The following is a 21,432-nucleotide window of genomic DNA, read 5'->3' as shown; positions in this document are numbered from 1 at the left end:
GTCTATTCAGATTGTCTACCCACTTTTTAATTGGATTGTTTTTTCAGTTGAGTTGTATGGGTTCTTTATATATTTTGGATATTAACCCCTTATCAGATACATGATTTGCAAATATTGGGTAGGCTCCCATTGGGTAGGCTGTCTTTTCATTTTGTTGATGGGTTTCCTTTACTGAGCTGAAGGTTTCTAGTTTGATGTACTCCCACGTTTGTTTTTTGTTGCCTTTGATTGTGGTATCAAATCCAAAAGTCGTTGCTAAGACCTGTGTCAAGGAGGTTCCAGGAATTTTATGGTTTCAAGTCTTATGTTCAAGTCCTTAATCCATTTTGAGTTGTTCTTGGATACATTGTAAGATATAGATCCAGTTTCATTTTTTTGCATGTGGCTGTTCAGTTTTCCCAACACAGTTTGTTGAAGAGACTGACCTTTTCCTATTGTATAGTCTTAGCTCCTTTGTTTTAAATTAATTGATCGTATATGTGTCTTTATGTCTGGACTCTATTCCATTCCATTGATTTACATGTCTTTTTATGCCAGTACCATGCTGTGTTGATTATTATAGCTTTGTAATATAGTTTACAATCAAGGAGTATGATGTCTCCAGCTTTGTTGTTCTTTCTCAAAATTGCTTTAGCTATCAGTGTCTTCTGTGGTTCCATACAAATTTTAGAATTACTTGTTTTATTTCTCTGGAAAAGTGCCATTGGAATTTTGATAGGGATTACATTGAATCTGTAGATTACTTTGGGTATTATGGCAATTTTAACAATATTCTTCCAGTCCATGAGCATGGACTGTCTTTCCATTTCTTTGTGTCATCTTCAGTTTCTTTCATCAATGTCTTACAGTGTTCATTGTACTAATCTTTCATCTCCTTGGTTAAATTTTTTTTTTTTTTAAAGATTTTATTTATTTATTTGAGAGAGAGAATGAGAGACAGAGAGCATGAGAGGGAGGAGAGTCAGAGGGAGAAGCAGACTCCCCGCTGAGCAGGGAGCCCGACGCGGGACTCGATCCCGGGACTCCAGGATCATGACCTGAGCCGAAGGCAGTCGCTTAACCAACTGAGCCACCCAGGCGCCCTCCTTGGTTAAATTTATTCATAGGTATTTTGTTCTTTAATGCAATTGTAAATGGGATGTTTTCATAATTTCTCTGTGATAGTTTATGAATGTATAGAGATAGAGTTTTGTGTATTCTGTATATTGCAACTTCACTGAATTTATTAGTTTGACAGTTTTTTGGTGGAGTCTTCAGGGTTTTCTATATATAATGTCACGTTGTCTGCAAACAGTTTTACTTTGTTTACAGTTTGGATGCCTTTTATTTTTCTTGCCTAATTGCTTTGGTTATGACTTCCAGTACTATGTTCAATAAGGGTGGCAAGAGTGAGCCTCCTTGTCTTATTCCTGATCATGAAGAAAAAGCTTTCAGTTTTCACCATTGGGTATATTTGCTGTGGGCTTGTCGTATGGCCTTTACTATGGTGAGGTACGTTGTACATAGCCTTTTGGTAATGGTATTTTTAATTAAGCATAATGCATTTGACATTCATCCATATTGTTTTTATCATTAGTTCTATCCTTTTTATTACTGAGTAATATTTCATTGTGTGGCTGTACCATAGTTAGTATCTAATTGTCAGTTGAAGGATATTTGAACTTGTTTCCAAGTGTGGTGGCTTATAAATAAAGTTGATGCAAACGTTTATGTACAGGTTTTTGTGAATGTAAGTTTTTATTTTGCTTGGGTATATACCTAGGGATGGAATTGCTGGTTGTATAAGAGTATGTTTAACTTGGTGAGAAACAACCAAACTCCTTTCCAAAGTGGTGGTACTGTTTTGCTTTCCACCATCGAAATGTGAAGGTAGGTGTGTGTGTATGTATGCATGAATATTATTTATAAAAATATAAATGAATATGTGTTTACATATAGATATAAACATACGCACAAGAATGGGTGTGTGTGAGGCATCCTTGTTGGCCCTAGATAATGTAAGTTTTTAATTTACTCATTCCAATAGGCATGTAGTGATACCTCATTGTCATTTTAAGTTGCATTTCCCAAATGCCTACAGTTGAGCATTTTTCCCATATGCTTATTTTTTATCTGTGTCTCTTCTTTGGTGAAGTGCCTCTTGAAATCTTTGGCCAATTTTTTTATTATGTTGTTTTTCTTATGATTTTGTTTTGAGAGTTATTTATATATTCTGGAGTGCTTTTCCAGATTTGTGTTTTGTAAATATTTATTCTCAGTCCTGGGCATGTCTTTTCATTCATCTTTCAAAGAGAAGAAGTTTTAAATTTTCATGAAATTCAGTTTATCAATATTTTTCTTCTACAGATCATACTTTCTGTGTTTTTATCTAAGAATTATTTGCCTAATCCAAGGTCATAAAGATTTTTCTTTTGTGTTTTCTTCTATAAGTTTTATGGTTTTTGGTTTTACATTTAAATTTAATGATCCTTGTAAGTTTGTTTATAGTACAAGTTATGGATTGATGTTTATTTATTTTTGCATGTGGATGTCAGGTTTTTCAACAAATGCTGCTAGAACAACTAATCTCTATGGAATTACCTTTGCAAAATCTATTGGTTGTAAGGTGTGGTTCTATTTCTAGTTCTCAGTTCTATTCCTTTGAACTACATGTGTCTATCCCTTCATCCATACAATACTGTCTGGATTACTGGATCTTTATAGTAAGTCTTAACATTAGATAGTGGGTACACCCAAGTTTATATTTCTTTTTCAAAAATGTTTTGGCTATTTTAGATTCCTCTGTATAAATTTTAGAATTAGCTTGTTGATTTTTAAAGGGGGAAATATTCTGAAGAAGAGGTGACCGATGACTTGAGCCAGGAAGGGTGGATAGGAATTGAAAGACATGAAAATGTATGTATCAGAGGAAATAGAAAACAAAAGCTACACCAAAAAAAGTGGAAAGATAAGAAGGGGTAGGGGAAAGAAATCATAGTCCTGAAAAAATTGATGTGAAAATTCTAATCTAGTCCAATAACCGCCCCCCCCCCCCCGTTTTCTGCGGGATAATTAGATTGTATTCAATATGTTTAGATAAGTGGGAGGAAGTAAGTAAATACAAGAGGCATTAAAGCATAGTGACTGTTAGGTAGAAACTAAGACCTAATTTGGAATGATAGAGTTGTAAGCTTTGGTTATCCAAATTGGTAGCTGATGAAATAAAATGAAACTTGTCTAATTATTTTGGAATTTTGAAGTGATTGATAGATTTATAATCCCAGGTCTCTGTTTTTCCTTTTAGCATTTATTTGTTTTGTGTAGCTGCTGTTGTTTTCTGGTATCCCACATATGAGAGAAAATTTCCAAATTTTCCAGAAAAGGAGTTATATTCTGATTCTTTTGGGGTTTTTTTTTTTTCCTCTTCTCGTAGTACTTTCTTTAGCTGACAAGTAGACTGTGCCCTTACTCCTTTATAGAGTTAGAAGCTTCCTTTAGTTATCATTTTGGGTTACCATAAGATTACCTTTGGATTACCTTTAGATAGAAGTATAGCAACTATTATGACATCTCATTTTCATCCACAGGTTTTATTGTCATATATGCCTATACATTTTGTTTGGGTAGGTAACTAGTTTAGCTTGGGATTTGAAGTAGATTCCTAAGAATAAACCAACTAGAAAGAAGAGCTATTGAGTTTCAAGTATTTTTATTTTTTAAAAATTTATTTAAAATTTATTTTTTTAGTAATCTCTACACCCAACATGGGGCTCAAACTCATGACCCCAAGATCAGGAGTTGCATGCTCTTCTGTTTGAGCCAGCCAGGCATCCCGAGTTCAAGTATTTTTAAAGACCAAAAGAATCCTTGTTACTGCTGTTTTTTTAAGATTTTGTTTTATTTTTAAAGACCAAAAGAATCCTTGTTACTGCTGTTTTTTTTTTTTTTTCTTTTTTTAAGATTTTATTTATTTGACAGAGAAAGCACAAGTAGGCAGAGAGGCAGGCAGAGGGAGAAGGAGAAGCAGGCTCCCCGCTGAGCAGGGAGCCCGATGTGGGGCTTGATCCCAGGACCCTGGGATCATGACCTGAGCTGAAGGCAGATGCTTAACCGACTGAACCATCCAGGCGCCCCAACTACTGTTATCTAAATATTTGGTTTCTCAGTAAGGGTCATAGAAAAAATAATGTCTCTGGGTTAGGAAAGTATTTGCTATCACCTTATATTAAATGTACTGATAAGTTTTAACCTGGTTATCTTTGGTCAATTCCCCAGTATTAAAACTTGCCATTCTTGCCCTGGGAACTGTACTCTTCTCCACCTGTCCTTGACCATTCTATAGATTACCTGTTACGGTTGGCCCTTGAATGACTTGGTGGTTAGGAATGCCAATCCCCCATATATTTAAAAACTCATGTATAACCTTAGACTGCCCTAAAACTTAACCAGTAAAAGCCTACTGTTTGTTGACTGGGAGCCTTACTGATAACATAGTCGATTAACACACTTTTTACATGTTATATGTATTATATACTGTATTCTTAAAGTAAGCTAGAAAAGAAAATGCTATTTAGAAAGTCATAAGGAAGAGAAAATACATTTACGGTACTATAAAAAAGTCTGCTTATAAATAGACCTAAGCAGTTCAAACCCAACATTGTTCAAGGGTCAGCTTCATTACCCTCATCCTTTGTGATAAGGATGTTTTATTTTCCTTTTAGTTGTACTCTTTCAGCATAGTGACAAGAGGGAGCAATGCAACTACCTGATATGTGGGGAAAAAGTAGTTAACAAGAAATGCCAAATTCTTTATAGCGTTGTTTGAGAGTAAAATATATATTCTATAACTTTATTTTTCAAGTAGTGCTATTAAAATGGTGTAAGCTACATGAGGGCAAAGATATTGTTTATCTGTAAAAGTTCTGTAGTAGTGCTTGGTATAATATGTGGTATAATACGTGATGGTAGTAGACCTGCAATAAATATTTGTTGAATAAATGTTAAACTGGTCAGAAACATGAAATTCCAAAGATCCGAGGTTATTTTTTTTCCATAATGATGTGTGACTTTACTGTCATAAAACATGGGTTTTGTTTTGCTTTGTTTAGAGTAGTGTTTAGTGTTTTGTTTAGAGTGGGAAATACTCATGAACACTTTGGGGTTCTTTTTGAATGTTTGCATTCTTATCATCTATGGACTTTAGCTGAATATGTCATTGCAGACAAATGCCATCCAGAGAGGCCCTTGGTATAGAAGTAGAGTGGGGAATGCTAATGAAATCATTATTTATCTCAGGGTGTCCTCTAAGCTCTTGAGTGTCAGTCTTTATTTTTAACAGTATGATCCTACTATATGTAGTGTGATTTGCTAGGTACTGTTTTTTAGTATCGGGTGGTGAGCCCATTCAGGGAAAGTATAAATTTTATGTGACAGTTAAAATGATTAAGAGTTGTGTAGAGTTAAAAATAGATACTGATGAGGAAATAGAAACTTCAGAAATGCTGCAGCTCAAGGGGTTATTTTGCTTCACTATAAAAAAGGTGAACTTAGATTTATTTTCTCAGAAAGGAAGATAGTCTTAATGCTTAAGACCAGATGGGAAGGATGGATGTTAGGTGGTTATTCATGAAATAACAAATAATGTGTTTCATAACCTTTGGGAATAAATGCCAGTCATAAGACAGATTTATTTGAGAATATATAAAATATAATAAATCATTGACATCTTGCTCTAAAATGTAAGCAGAAATATCTAATGTGGGCTTAATTTTGTCTTCCTCCAGGGGTGCCTGGGTGACTCAGTCGGTTAAGCATCTGCTCTGGGCTCAGGTCATGATCCCAGGGTCCTGGGATTGAGTTCTGTGTTGGGTTCCCTGCTCAATGGGGAGTCTGCTTCTACCTCTACCCTTCTGCCCTGCTCAGGATCTCTCTCTCAAATAAATAAATAAAATCTTTAAAAAATTTTTTTTGTCTTCCTCCAACTCTGGGAAATTTGCTAGCAGTATTTCTGCCCACTTAATATTTGTATGGAAATAAGTATGTGTCTTAATGATTTGTATTTTAGGGTTGAGTAGTTAGAAGTCTCTGATTCATAATGAAGCAGTCTGCGGTAGTTGTAGCATTCTTTTTTTCTTAGACTGAATTCTAAGTGAAATAATAGTAATTGTGGTGAACTATAGATGTGGATAAAATGACCTTAAATTTAGACAGCATGGTGAGAGGGAAGCTCTGGTTTAACACTGTAAGAACATTTTCTATGTACTGTATAGGCTGTTCTTTTATTATAAGTTGTTCTAGATAACCACTATTAACAGAAGTCTGGATTAGTTTTTTTGTTTTTGTTTTTGTTTTTGTTTTTTGGAGGGGGAGTAGTTGTGTTATTTTATTAGCCTCAGATATAAAATCTGAGATTTGGGATTCTTTAGCAATAGTATATTTGGGTGTATTTCACATATATTTTATAATATGCTATTCACTGAAACAACATGATACATAAGTATTTTGCATTATATTTATGGTTTTGGAAAGTCCAATTTAAATTTTTCTAGGGCAAAGTAGGTCTAGTGCTGTGTGTAATATTGCTTGTAACTGGGCACCTGGGTGGCTCAGTCGGTTGGGTGGCCGACTTGATTTCTGCTTAGGTCATAATCCCAGGATCCTGGGATCAAGCCCCACATTGGGCTCTGCGCTCACAGGGGAGTCTGCTTGAGGATTCTCTCTCTCCTTCTGCCCCTCACCCTGCTTGCTCTTGCAAGCTCTCTCTCTTTCTAAAGTAAATTTTAAAAAAATATTGCTTGTAACTGAAAAAAAATTGGAATACATTTCCCATACAGTTTGTATTTTATGAGTTTACGTGAAGTTTTTTCTGTGGAACAGAAGACTGAGAAATAAACTAATGAAAAATGTCATATGTGGTAGTGATTAAATAGCCTTAAGTGGTGGAGATTAAAACTAGTTTACTTTTAGGATAGTTCATGTAGGAACTAAGAAGTATGACATAATCAGGTTCTTGGTCCAGGACTGATGGTAACTCTCAGAAATTTTGCACTAGAATCTGGGAGGGTCATGTAGATGATATGCTAATTTTCAACGAATGAAAAGTGGATGGCAGGTTTAAAGAAGCTTATGTAGTTAGCATTTGGGGAGCTAGGCGAGTATTTTTTTATAGTGTTGAAATGGGGTTGAAGATTGGGAAGTTAAACAGGTTGTGATGCCAAAGGGGCTTTTATTGTACTCTGTTACATGATCAGGATCCCTAGTATAAATTAGGTTGATGTAACAGGAGGATCCTTTGGGAACTGATGTAAGATGTTGTAAAAATTAGAACTTATGGAAAAACCAGTTCAAAAATGTACCTGTTTCATCAATTTGAAAAAGAAGATAAAGAATTAGCTGTTAGGCTTTCCAAAAGAAAACATTTCTATTTTTTGGATAAAAAGTATTAATCACTCATTAGTTAAGCCTTAGAACGACCTATGAGACTACTAGAAACCACATTACCAGTGTCACGTTCAGAGAGTTAAATTACATTTGAATTATTATTTTATCTTTTACAGTATTTTGAAGTAGGTTTTTGTGGTATGTCTCAATGTGAAAAGTTGATGCTGAGGAACTGAGAGGGGAAAATAAAGCTGAATAGGAGGCTTCAGTATTACCAATTTCCCAAATTTGAATTCTCTTAAGTCTTTAGTAGCATATTTGAAAACCTGATGTTTGAGAGAGTAATGATCACCAGAACTATAGACTCTACTAAATTGCTTGTTAGTTAACCCAAATGTCAGATGTTAAAGCTTTAAGGAGACAATCCAAATCTATATTCGTTTTGCATTAAGTGACTTGTATTTTCATTGGCTTCCTAATCAAATTTGAAAGAGATCTCTGACCCCTAATATGACACTATTAATATTACTTTGGTTTTACATATAAACACTGGTAAACATTTCATGGATTTGGTTTGCAGGAACAGATTTTGTGAATTTTAGTGGATTTAGGAAGGTGGAAATTTATGAAAAAAGAAAAATTCCATATAGTTGCTGTTTTCAAAATAAGAATTAGAGGACCAAGAAGAGATAGTAATAATTGACCTGTCTAGATTATTAAAATATTTAGGGGAATTGAACATGTGGATTAATTACCATTTCCTGGGATTAATTTTTAGAAAAGCATTGACTGAAAATTGTGAGATGGAAAAGGTGGGAGGAAAGGAAGGTGGCAGATTTTAGGATTATAAAGCATATACTCATTCCACAAATTTATCTTAAGTGCCTACTATGTGGTAGGAACTATACAGCAATATAAAAAGGACATGCCTCCACACAGAAATAACACATAGTCCCCTTAAGGAACATACCATCCGGGCGCCTGGGTGGCTCAGTTGGTTAAGCGACTGCCTTCGGCTCAGGTCATGATCCTGGAGTCCCTGGATCGAGTCCCGCATCGGGCTCCCTGCTCGGCAGGGAGTCTGCTTCTCCCTCTGACCCTCCCCCCTCTCATGTGCTTGCTCTCTCATTCTCTCTCTCTCAAATAAATAAATAAATAAATCTTTAAAAAAAAAAAAAAAGGAACATACCATCCAGTGGGAGCCATGATTAAAAGCCATATTAAGTTGACCTCTAATCCTAATGTTCTTTTTTTTTTTTTTTAAGATATTATTTATTTGACAGAGAGAGACACAGCGAGAGAGGGAACACAAGCAGGGAGAGTGGGAGAGGTAGAAGCAGGCTTCCCGCCGAGCAGGGAGCCCGATGTGAGACTTGATCCCAGGGCCCTGGGATCATGACCTGAGCTGAAGGCAGACGCTTAACAACTGAGCCACCCAGGCACCCCACTAAACCTATGTTCTGTGGTTTAATGAAAATGATGTAAAATTAATGAAACAGTTTTTTATTTTTGCATATTTTGCAGTCTTTATTTTTTACCTATCTGCAATGTAGTGAATGGATTTGTAGCATGTCATTGGGTTTGGATCTGTTTGATTTGGCTTTGCTTAATCTTGTGTTTTTGTGGAATCTTATATTAGTATGCAGAAGTACTCAAGAGATACACATGCCTTGTGCACAGTAGAAATTCTGAAAACCTTGTCCTCTAAAAATTTTACTTTTAGAAGTGGGACGCCTGGGTGGCTCAGTTGGTTAAACGTCTGCCTTTGGCTCAGGTCATGATCCCAGGGTCCTGTGATAAGAGTCCCACATGGGGCTCCCTGCTCAGCGGGGAGCTTGCTTCTCCCTCTGCTGCCTGCCGCTCGCCCTGCTTGTTCCCTCTCTCTCTGAGAAGTAAAATCTTAAAAAAAAAAAAAAAAAAGTATTTTACATAGATTGAATGTGGTAAAAATTAATTTTTTTTCCTGTGGAAAATGATCCTATTCTTTGTGCTGTATGACGATCTGGGATATGTATGGGAAATAAAATATGGGTTAGTATTAACCAAATTGTATGGTAAGATTAAAGCAGAGGACTTAACCTGGAAACTTGGAAGTAAATTACTGTTAAACCGGTTGAATAGATCTGGAAAACTTTCTCTTTTCCCCTTTTAGTAAAGGGGAAAGTGACTATTTTACCTTCAGAAATATGAGGAGTAGATATGGTATGGGAAATTTTGATTGTATTCTTATGAACTACCTGTGTTTTTGAAACAATTAGAATACCACTAATTTTTCTTTATTTACCACCTGAAAGTAAATTCCATTGAATTATAGGTTCTAAACTCTACTTGGAAATACTCCCATATTAGGCACTTGGTTTTGGTGTGTGTGTGTTAAATGTGAGCAAAGAACCAACTATTAAAAAAAAAAAAAGGCAATTTACAGATAGCATGCAGGATTTTAATTAGGCTCAGGGCTTTGTCATTTGCTTTTCTTGCTAGATCTGAACTAGATTTTATTTTCTGCCAACTACCAAGTAGTAATTCTTGTGTTGTACCCCTCGAATGGTTACTTTAGGGCCATTTGTCATACGCTTCATATATTGCACACTTGAGGATTTTTATATCTAGTTGTCCTCACTCATGATCATTTGGTGATTATTTTTGCAGTTACATAAAGAAGACTATAATATTTCAATTAAGGTGGCCATGTAGCTCCATCATTCAAATTTGGACACTTTTTTTTTTTAAACTATTTTTTTTTTTAACTTTTTTCTTTTTTTTTTAAAGATTTTATTTATTTATTTGACAGAGACAGAGATAGCGAGAGCAGGAACACAAGCAGGGGGAATGGGCAAGGGAGAAGCAGGCTTCCCGCTGAACAGGGAGCCCAATGTGGGACTCGATCCCAGGACGCTGGGACCATGACCTGAGCCGAAGGCAGACACTTAACGACTGAGCCACCCAGGCGCCCCTTAAACTATTTTTAAGTAGGCTCCATGCCCAGTGTGGAGCCCAACATGGGGCTGAACCTAGGACCCTGAGATTAAGACCTGAGCTGAGATCAAGAGTTCGATGCTTAACCAACTGAGCCACCCAGGTGCATTTCCCCGCCCCCCCCCCAAGTTGGACACTTTCAAGAGTAAAAAGAAATGGTATTACTTAAGAACAACAGATTAAACCAAGACTGGCTCATACTAAGAAAATATCATTATGTAGGATTTTTTTTTTTTTTTTTTTAAATTTTATTTATTTGAGAGAGAGAGAGCACATGAGAGGGGGGAGGGTCAGAGGGAGAAGCAGACTCCCTGCCGAGCAGGGAGCCTGATGCGGGACTCGATCCAGGGACTCCAGGATCATGACCTGAGCCGAAGGCAGTCGCTTAACCAACTGAGCCACCCAGGCGCCCTATGTAGGATGTTTTTGACTGCAAGTAACAGAAAACACAACCTAAACAATAAGGGAAGTATATTGGCTTGTGTATCCAAAAAGCCCAGTGTTTGGGAGTCCTACAGGTATGATTTGGTGAGGGCTCTTTGTTACTCTATTTTCTAGACTCTGACTTCTATGGCTGTCTTCCCTTATTATTGTTGGATGGTTGCCAATAGCAATGTGGACTATATTCTTCTTTTATGACTAGCAGGAGAGAGAAGCCTGCTCCTTCCATAAGCATAGAATGAATCTTAAGCCTCATGATTATTAGATACTTCTGAACTAATCTCTGTGACAAGAGGAATGTCATGTGCTGATTGTCTTAGATATAAGATATTTGAATATCACTGAGGTAAGGTGGATGGATTACTTTGATATTCTTAGACTAGTCAGTCCATTCAGAAAACTGGTGTAGGGTCAGTCTGTTTAGGAAAGCAAGGCAGCTAAAGGAAGGAGAAGGGAATGGATGTTTGGGATAGAATGGATGTTCCGGAAGCAACCACAAAGTTCAATGTGAAATCCAATGTCATTGTTTGCAGTTTTCCTTAGGCATCTGTTCCTGAGTTCCTGCAAGAGCCTAACATACTGTGTTTTCCTTCTAGTGAGAATTTGTAGTAAAAAATGACTTAGTAGCCTGGCAAGGGGAGAGAAAAAGAAAACTTACCATGCCATTTTTCTTTTTTTCTCTAAGACTGTAGTAATTGATGATCATCTTTTTTGTTTGTTTAAACAGACTAATAGGGATGCCAAAGGAAAAATATGATCCTCCAGATCCTCGCAGAATTTATACCATCATGTCAGCAGAGGAGGTAGCCAATGGGAAAAAATCTCACTGGGCAGAATTAGAAATCTCGGGTGAGTAGAATCTGAAGCATTTAAACCAGGATATAATAACAATAATGAATACAAATTGAATATTGTCATATTTACCTCTTTGCTGTACATTTTAAAATAGATGAACTAATTGAGAAAATACGAGATGCAGAGGTACTAGTGTTTAATTTACCTGTGACTAAATATCTTTGTTTCTGTTCATTCTTTTGAGGTAATACCTTGGGCCAGGGTTGGCATCTGTAATTGAGGACATTGGGAGTTCAGTTTCTGAGTAAATCAGGTTCTTTGATATAATATATTTTGTTTTGGCTATTGCAGAGTAATTATTTTTGCAAATTGAAATCTTTGCTATTCTTCTGTCATCCTAGTGTTGGCAGAGTAGGAAACCTAGAAGCTATTGGTTTATTCTAACAAGTAACTAATAACTGTGTTACATGACCGTTCATGTTTAGGATTTGTTAAAATAGAATATGATTTCTAAAAACTTACAGCCCCAGTCTACTAGTGAGAAAAAATCAGACAAACCCAAACTGAAGGACTACAAAATACCTAACTAGTAATTCTCAAAATTGTCAAAGTCATGAGTAACAAGGAGAGATTAAGACTCTGTCATAGCTGAGGGGACTAAGGAGATATGATGACTAAATGCAAAATGGTATCTTGAATTGACTCTTACAACAAAAAGGTGTAAAAACTGGTGAAATCCAAATGAAATCTGTAAATTAGTAATGTACCAATAAAAAGTAATGTACCAATATTAGTTTCCTAGTTTGGACAAATGTACCACGGTAATATAAGAACCTAACGTTAGGGGAAACTGGATCAGGTGTATATAGGAACTCTATTATCTTGTTAACTTTTTTGTAAATCTAAAATTACTATAAAGTTAAAAGTATTAAAAATAGAATATAATTACTCTCTTTCTTTTATGAATTGGTATAATACAGATAATATGTAGAATGGGTTTTTTTCCTCCAGTAGGCTTTCATTTGGAAGCATTAAACTCACATCATAGTGTCAATAGCAAGAATTACCTGTACATTTAGCTAAAAGGTAACCAGGTGGATAGGTGATGGTAATCAGCAGAATGAATATATGAGTAAATCCTAATGGGCTAACCCAGGGTTTCTCAACTTGGCATTGCTGACACTTAGGGCCAGATAGTTCTTTGTGGTTGGGGGCGGTTGTGTGCACTGTAGGTTGTTTAGCAGCATTCCTGGTCTTTACCCACTAGATGCCAATAGTGCTACTCTCTCTGTCTCTTTTTTTTAAAGATTTAATGGACATTAATTTCATGGTAGACAATGATATTTCATTGGTAGACATGAATTTTGGCTATGAAGATAGTTATCGAGCAATTTGGGTCCATAATATGATAGTTTCCCATATATATGTTTAAATATAAGTTAATATTAACGTATATTAATATATTAAGCATATATTAAGTTTAAATACATATGAATATTAACATGAGATATTACCATCTTGTAAAGAATTCCATTAAAACACACATGGGATAAAAGATTGCCGTAATACATAGCAGTGGAGATCTTAAGGACTATAATTTACATAAATTATAATTATTTTAATTGAAGTATAGTTGACACACAGTGATACATTAGTTTCAGTTGTACAGCATAGTGTTTGGCAGTATTCCTGGCCTCTGCCTATTAGATGCCATTAGCACTCTTCTAGTTTTGACAACCAAGAATGTGTCTAGATTGCCAAAGTCCCTTGGGGAGTAAAACTGCCCCTGGTTGAGAACCACTTGATTAAATCCTGGGTACAAGTGAAATAGTTTTCTTTTACCAGAACCTCTCTTAACTTGAAAACTTTCTTTCCTATAAATACAAAATCCTAGTTGTTAAAATGATGGCACTTTAAGCCTGCTTATAGACAGTGTGAAGGAATCTGTGACAGAAAGAACCCTGGACAGATGTAAGCTTGAGTTTACTGCTTGATAGCTGTGTGAAAAATAACATTTACTGTTTGAGATTTTGTGCCTTCTCTACCTTCCAGTGCTCTTTTAATCAAAATCTGTTGTTTTGATAGTGATATAAAATTAAATTCTATTTTACTTTTGTAAAGTTTATAAAATGATCTTCACATAAATTATTAAGATAATATCACATTTTAGAGCAGTTGTAGCTGGGTGATTTGTCCAGGTTTATATACCTAGTAAGTGGTAAAAATCAGGACTCTGAAATAGGTTTTCTGACGTTTTCTAATACATGTTCCACCATTGAGCTGTCAGATGCTGACTGATTGCTAAAGCTTAATGTGTGACCATTTTACTTGAGTATATTGCATTTAATGGAAAATCTTAAACCAGAGTTGTTAATTGTACCATCAGAAAGGGGAAAGCTATCTCCTTTAGGGGTAAAATGGTTTTCTAGTGATCAATCTAAGGTTGGTTCTAAATCCGTTACTCTTATCTATTTAAAGTTTGTAGAATAATCCAGGCCCAAAATATGGATAAATCTTGCACTATTAATTTTTGTGGAGTATGTAAGAAATACTTTTGTTAGGACTGTGCCTTAAAATTCAAGACTGTTCTATCACAAAAGCTTATCAGCCCCATGTTTTTCTTGAGACCTTATCACCCTGACTCCAACGGTCTCCTCATTATGCCACATCTCATTTAATACATGGAAAGTTCATGAGAAATATTTGTTGTCAGGCAGAAGTGGCATGAAATTAAAGAAGGGCCAAGTGTGTTTGGAAGCAATCAAATGGCATTAATACAAAATTAAATGTCAAAGATGGAGTATCTGTATATATTGCAGTCTCTTCTACCACTTTTTATTTCTTGAAGTTGAATCCTTGTCTTTGGCCTTAAATTTAATGCTTCAGTGTTTTGCCTTTTAGGTAGAGTGCGGAGCTTAAGTACGTCACTTTGGTCATTGACACACTTGACAGCACTGCACCTAAATGACAATTACCTTAGTCGCATTCCACCTGATATTGCCAAGCTTCATAATCTGGTTTACCTGGATCTGTCATCCAATAAACTCAGAAGTTTACCAGCAGAACTAGGAAACATGGTGTCTCTCAGGTAAGAAAATATTATAGCTATGACTCACTATATAAAATTCTAAATTTACCAAGTAAGAAAATTATGGGATATTACGCCTCTTACAGGAGGATTTCCATATGTGTTTAAAGAACAAATGATATAAACTGTCTAAACAGTGCTTGAGTTGGCTTCCATTGAACATTTCCTTTAACTTGAAGGTTTCTAGCTAGAATGCGCTTATATTTCTTTTGACAGACTTGAGGTGGGGTGGGGTTAAAATACTAAGTCTCACTTTAGGCTCAAGTGTGTGATAATTGTAAGTAATTGGGAAAATAATCTGTTCTTGTAGTAAACTTTTAGGAACATATCTTTGTTCTATAAGGAAAAGTATACTTATATATCACAAATCTTTAAGGAAACCTTTAAAAGTTGATAATAAATGGATTTATTTCTAGTCCTTCAGGATTCTTTAAGAATTTCTTCATAGGAAAAAATTTTGTAGGTCCCTTAAGACCTTGTATAAATGTTCTCAGTATCAACAGGGATTGCTTTTCTATGTTTGTATGCTGAGGAGTAATTTTTAAAAATTGCTGTCATATATTTAAAATTAAACATTTATATATTGTTTTAGAATCTTGCTCCTCACCATCTCCTTATTGTATGTTTTTGTTGGTTTTCTTTCTTTCTTTTTTTTTTTTTTAAAGATTTTATTTATTTATTTGAGACAGAGAGAATGAGAGAGAGAGAGCACATGAGAGGGGGGAGGGTCAGAGGGAGAAGCAGTCTCCCTGCCGAGCAGGGAGCCCGATGCGGGACTCGATCCAGGGACTCCAGGATCATGACCTGAGCCGAAGGCAGTCGCTTAACCAACTGAGCCACCCAGGCGCCCTGTTGGTTTTCTTTCTTTCTTTCTTTTTTTTTTTTTTTAAGTACTTTTTAGCTGTCTAATGAAGGGTTGTTTATTTCTTCTGGAGTCTGGCCAAAATTTCAAAATCATAAACATGGATCTTATCTATATTATCCTATTATCTGTATTATCTTATGCTTTATTTTCAGTTTTTATGTTCTGTGTCAGTGATTGTTCATCATAGTATCTTAATGTGATAACAGTTGTAATCAATTTTAAAATTGGTAAAGGTGATTGGCTATTTTTTCTATGAATTAGACTGGATTCAAGGATATCGGTTGTCTTTGGATACTAAGAATACCTGTCACTCTGATTTGTATCTCTTAAGACATTTGGATGAGAGAGAAAAGGGGATGGATTTAGCCCGAGAATGATATACAATTCTTACAACTTTAATAATCAGTGTTAGAGAATGAGTAAACTATAGAAACACTGTTAATAGTTGTGGGAATTACACATTTTGTGGTACTTTAATATTGCACAACATTTTTGGATTGAAAGTATAGAAATATGCCTTGATTGTAAATATCACTCATGGTATATTAGGGAAGGTTAAGAAAACAGTTGCAGATATTAATAAAGTTTGATAAACTAAACAGTTTGTTTTTTTTTAAACAGGGAATTGCTTTTAAATAACAATCTGTTACGGGTTTTGCCTTATGAACTTGGTCGGCTCTTCCAGCTACAAACTCTAGGTTTGAAAGGTGAGTGATTTTTGACATGACAGCATTAACACTCAGTATTGAAGTGTTTGTGATGCTTTTAAAGACAATTTTGGTTACAATATAGATCAGGTTTAGCATAATTTTAAGAATGTAAATATGCTTTCTTTTGAAATAAAGTGGTTCTTCATTATCAAATTGAGTTTCAGAATTTTAGCATGCTGCCATCATTTTAACAAACTTGTTTGGGGAAATTTTTTTATGTATATGTTTAATTTTCTATAAAATTCTGACATTTCTTAGAGGAGGTATTTTAAATTTAACACTGTAGTTCCCCCACCCTTTTAAAAGAATGACTTAATAGAGTAAACCCTAGCCAGAATGACCCATGTCAGATTTTGGTAGAGTAGATAAAACAGCATCGACATGTTGTATAAGGGAGAAAAAATGCTAACCGTAAAAATGAACTATACCTAATAAGTCTGATTATTCTAAATAAACTGTATAATCCAAAATATATGTTCCTTGATAATCTCATCTCAGTCAGTTTGGAATGAAAGTCATTCTCAATTCATATAAATACTGAAACTTGTTGTAGTTTTCTCTTATAGCATAGCATAGGAAGAAGGGTTTATTTTGAATTCAGAGTACTAAATACAGATGTACTGTATTGGTTAAACATTTTATTCTGTGTTCATAAGGAATGAACATTAATCATAGCCTTAGAAAGTAAACCCTTTTGTTATTTTCCTTCTTCAAAGACAATTTGAGTCTCTGTGAAAATGTTCTGTTTGCATTTGCTTATGTCATATAATGGAGTATTAAGAATGAAGCTTGAATATGAATGGAAAGAATCCTGACATTATTAGTTGAAATGACAGAAATGGTATTAGACTTCTTTGTACAGTTAACCCTTTGTAAATTACATAATTATATGAATGATCTGTCCTGTGTTTTTAGTTTCTCTGTAGGACTTTATTGATACATTTTTTTATTATATGAAGTGGACCAGGGGATACTTACCTAAAATATTTTCTTGAGGTTGAACCCAGGGCAACTGTTGGGACATTTCACCTTAATCTATAATATGCTAAATCTTATTTTTATAAAAATAGTTGAAATAACCATCCAGCTAGAGTTGGAGTGGGAACAGGTTTGTTCCTTTCTATTAAATAATATTATGGAATGGTTGTCATTATTTATAATCTTAGATTCATGAAGTATGAAATTCACATACGATTTCATACTGATTGTAATAATTTTTTGTCTCTAAGAATAACATTGTTTCTTTTAACACCAGTTAGAACAGCTATTTTCCTCCTGCTAATATTGATGGAGAGCACATCAGTGACAAATGGATAATTTACTGCTGAACTCCGTGATTTACCCTTTGTACCATGTAATGTTCCCGAAAAAGCAAATATTATATATCCTACTGTTTCATAACTCTATTCTCTGTTATCTCACATAAAGATACATTCCCATAAAATTTATACTAAGCATCAACTGAATGAATCATTCTGAATATCTGTTATTTCCTCAGGCCCTCATTCTGTTTTACTAGTTAAAATCTTAATCTTCCAAACTACTGTTTTTGCTGGTCTTAGATCCTAGTGTCTTTTTGTCTCCCAATTCACATTTGTTAAAATCTCTTCTTAGACCTCTAGTCTTTCAGATTAGGCACCAGCTCTGCCTTGTGAACTCTAACTTAGCTTTGTTCATGCCTGTAAATAGTTTTCATTAAACTACAGTCCTTTTCTTTTCTTTGAGAATCAGTTTTTCTGCAAGGCTACTTTCCATTCAGGTGATCTGGTATAGAAAAGCCAGGGACCTTTCAGAAATGAAGGAAACTCAGAGCCTTTTCTGCCATTTTTCAAAAATTTGAGATGGTAAAAACAGGATTGGTTTAATGAAGCAACTGAACAAGTAAAATGTCCCTAATGAATGGTAGCTTTATATTCTTAGGAAGGTAAAAATTGAAATAATTTTCTAATCTATTTTAGTAGTCACATAGTGGTACTTTGTGTCTAGAAAGGGGGAGGGAGTGGAGTGGAGCATTTAAAATGGCACTGTGATGTATTTAAAAGAAACAGAATGCACAACCTCTGAGATGCCATTTTGTCTTGAAACAAAAAAGGAGCACCTTTTTCCTATTTCCTTGTCTTCCTCTGAAGCACAGATAGGGAAATACTGATAATAAGTTTGATCATCCTGGCCCAACAAGCTAATTTCTAGAAATTCTATTTTGACATTTGAGGACTGTGTGTGAAGGCTATGTACGGTATTTGAGGAGTTAGGATAAGAAGACCAATTTAAAAACTACAGACATGGCCAGTCAAGTAATTTGGAAGTGTTTCCTTAAGTCACTTAAAAGAAAAATCCAGAGTGTATTAATTTTATAGAAGAAGTAAGTAAAAGCAGTTATTCTATAGTTATTTTAAATAATTTAGAACTCACTCATGTCTTAAGGTGTAAGGCAATACTTTCTCTGACATACGGGCCAGAGTTGTCCTCACACATTAAACATTGAAGTCCCAGGTTGTAAAGTATTTAGAACTTCAGCAGATGTGAAGATTTCTAGCTTGCTTCCAAGAATTACTTATCTCCCTTAAAATAAAATGGACCATGGCAGTAGAAGCTTCTTTTACTTGTGAAATTTATTCATGAAATATAAAAGAATAACACGTTTTTGTATTCAAGAAATTAAAGAGTACCTTTTTAAGAAATGCATTTTGAAAATATGTCATTCATACAGGAGGCAAAGTACTCATTTCTGTGTTAAATAATGAGCTTCTAGAAATTGGTAAGAAAATCTAGTAGAGGGAGGGGGGAAGATGGCAGAAGAGTAGGGGACCCTATTTCAACTGGTCCCCGGAATTGAGCTGGATATCTACCAGACCACTCTGAGGACCCATGAAACCAGCCTGAGATGTAAGAAGATCTGGTTCTCTACAACAGAGTATCGCAGGCGGTTGGTTTTGAGGTACGAAGTGGGGAGCCGTGATTCCGCGGGCAGATATCGGAGGATAAATGGCAGCGGGAGGGTGCCTGGCAGTGGGGATCCTAGACCGCCGGTGAGCGACAGCCTCGCACGCTGCGGATGGGTACAGACACGCAGACCAGTAGCGGAAAGGATTTTAGGGCAGCCCCTGGGGCCGAAACCCAGAGGGGCGGGGTCGCGCGTGCAAACTGCAGCCCCCAGGGCAGAAACCTGGAGCGGCGGGGTCATGCGAGCGAACTGGGAGCGGCTGGTGGTTTTAGAAGCACAAAGGGCAGAGACGTGCTCTGACCTGGAGGCAGGACTGGGCCCACTGCAGAGGGGCGCACAACCCAGGATGCTGAAGTTGATAGCAGCACGGATAGAAACAGAGACACTGTGGCCTGGAGAGCTCACTGAAGAACAGACTGCGATCTCTCTGCTCTGAGGCAGAGGGTTGGAAACGGTCTCTTCTGCTCAGACTCGCGGAAGAGAGTGCAAAGCCGCCAGTGAACAAAACCCCCAAAGACTGATTCCCGCGGAGACCATCCCCCGCCATAGGCGGGCAGGGCAACTCCGCCCAAACAGGGTTGCCTGAGTAACAGCACGGCAGGCCCCTCCTGCAGAAGACAGGCTGGGAAAACAAGAGGCCAGCAACCCTAAGGTCCCAAGAAAACAGGTGCATCTTGCTTGGGTTCTGGTCAATAATTTGGACTCTATACATTCCCTCAAACACCCATCAACAGAATGACTAGGAGGAGGAGCCCCCCCAAATAGAAGAGGCTCAGAGGTTATGACCTATGCTGCAGATTTACAAATGGATGCAGATATAACCAAGATGTCGGAGATGGAATTCAGGCTAGCAATTGTGAAGACAATGGCTAGAATGGAGAAATCAATTAATGGCAACATAGAGTCTCTAAGGGCAGAAATGAAAGGTGAATTGGCAGAACTTAAAAATGCTATCAATGAGATCCAATCCAATCTAGATAATCTAACAGCTAGAGTAAGTGAGGCAGAAGAACGAATAAGCGACTGGAAGACAATATAATAGATAAAAAGGGAAAAGAGGAGGCCAGGGAAAAACAACTCAGAATCCATGAAAATAGAATCAGAGAAATAAGTGACATCATGAAGCGTTCCAATGTCAGAATAATTGGAATCCTGGAGGGAGTGGAGAGAGAGGACTAGAAGATGTATTTGAGCAAATCGTAGATGAGAACTTCCCTAGTCTGGGGAATGAAACGAACATTCGCATCCTAGAGGCTGAGAGGACCCCTCCCAAGATCAAGGAAAACAGGCCAACACCCCGGCATGTAATAGTAAAACTTGCAAATCTTAGAACCAAGGAAACCATCTTAAGGGCAGTTGGGGGAAGAGATTCCTTACGTACAGAAGGAGGAACATCAGAATAATGTCAGACCTATCCACAGAGACCTGGCAAGCCAGAAAGGCCTGGCAAGACATATTCAGGGTACTAAATGAGAAGAACATGCAGCCAAGAATACTTTATCCGGCAAGGCTTTCATTTAGAATGGATGGAGAGATGCAGAACTTCCAAGACTGGCAGAAACTGAAAGAATATATGACCACTAAGCCGGCCCTGCAAGAAATATTAAGGGGGGGTTCTATAAAAGGAGAAAGACCCCAAGAGTGATATACAACAGAAATTTACAGGGACAATCTATAAAAACAACATCTTCACAGGCAACATGATGACAATTCATATCTTTCCATAATCATTCTCAACGTGAATGGCCTAAACGCTCCCATAAAATGGCACAGGGTTGCAGATTGGATAAAAAGACAGGACCCATCCATATGCTGTCTACAAGAGACTCATTTTGAACCTAAAGATACATCCAGACTGAAAGTGAAGGGATGGAGATCCATCTTTCATGCCAGCGGACCTCAAAAGAAAGCTGGGGTAGCAATTCTTATATCAGACAAATTAGATTTTAAACTAAAGTCTGTAATTAGAGACACAGAAGGACACTATATCATTCTTAAAGGGTCTATCCAACAAGAAGACCTAACAATTGTAAATATCTATGCCCCCAACATGGGAGCAGCCATCTACATAATACAACTGTTAACTAAAATAAAGAGTCATATTGATAACAATACGTTAATTGTAGGAGACCTCAATAGTGCACTCTCAGCAATGGACAGATCATCTAAGCAGAAAATCAACAAGGAAACAGCTTTAAATGATACATTGGACCAGATGGACCTCATAGATATTTACAGAACATTCCACCTTAAA

The 21,432-nt window shown here is 36.3% G+C and overlaps 1 protein-coding gene across 6 annotated transcripts in view; it reads left to right on the top strand.

The window, feature by feature from the left end:
* CNOT6L (CCR4-NOT transcription complex subunit 6 like) overlaps nucleotides 1-21,432 on the top strand; it is a 111,330-nt gene that overhangs the window by 30,077 nt on the left and 59,821 nt on the right. For all 6 annotated transcript variants that reach the window (XM_032400596.1, XM_032400593.1, XM_032400592.1 and 3 more), the window contains 3 exons: nucleotides 11,504-11,625; nucleotides 14,473-14,659; nucleotides 16,146-16,231. In XM_032400596.1, coding sequence (XP_032256487.1) covers nucleotides 11,514-11,625; nucleotides 14,473-14,659; nucleotides 16,146-16,231 — 385 coding nt within the window. In that variant the 5' untranslated portion in view covers nucleotides 11,504-11,513. The remainder of the gene's footprint in view (nucleotides 1-11,503; nucleotides 11,626-14,472; nucleotides 14,660-16,145; nucleotides 16,232-21,432) is intronic.

This window comes from Phoca vitulina, unplaced genomic scaffold, assembly GCF_004348235.1.
Source record: "Phoca vitulina isolate PV1807 unplaced genomic scaffold, GSC_HSeal_1.0 scaffold3, whole genome shotgun sequence".
In the NCBI taxonomy this organism is placed as follows: Eukaryota; Metazoa; Chordata; class Mammalia; order Carnivora; family Phocidae; genus Phoca; species Phoca vitulina.
This window is presented reverse-complemented; position numbering and strand designations above follow the sequence as displayed.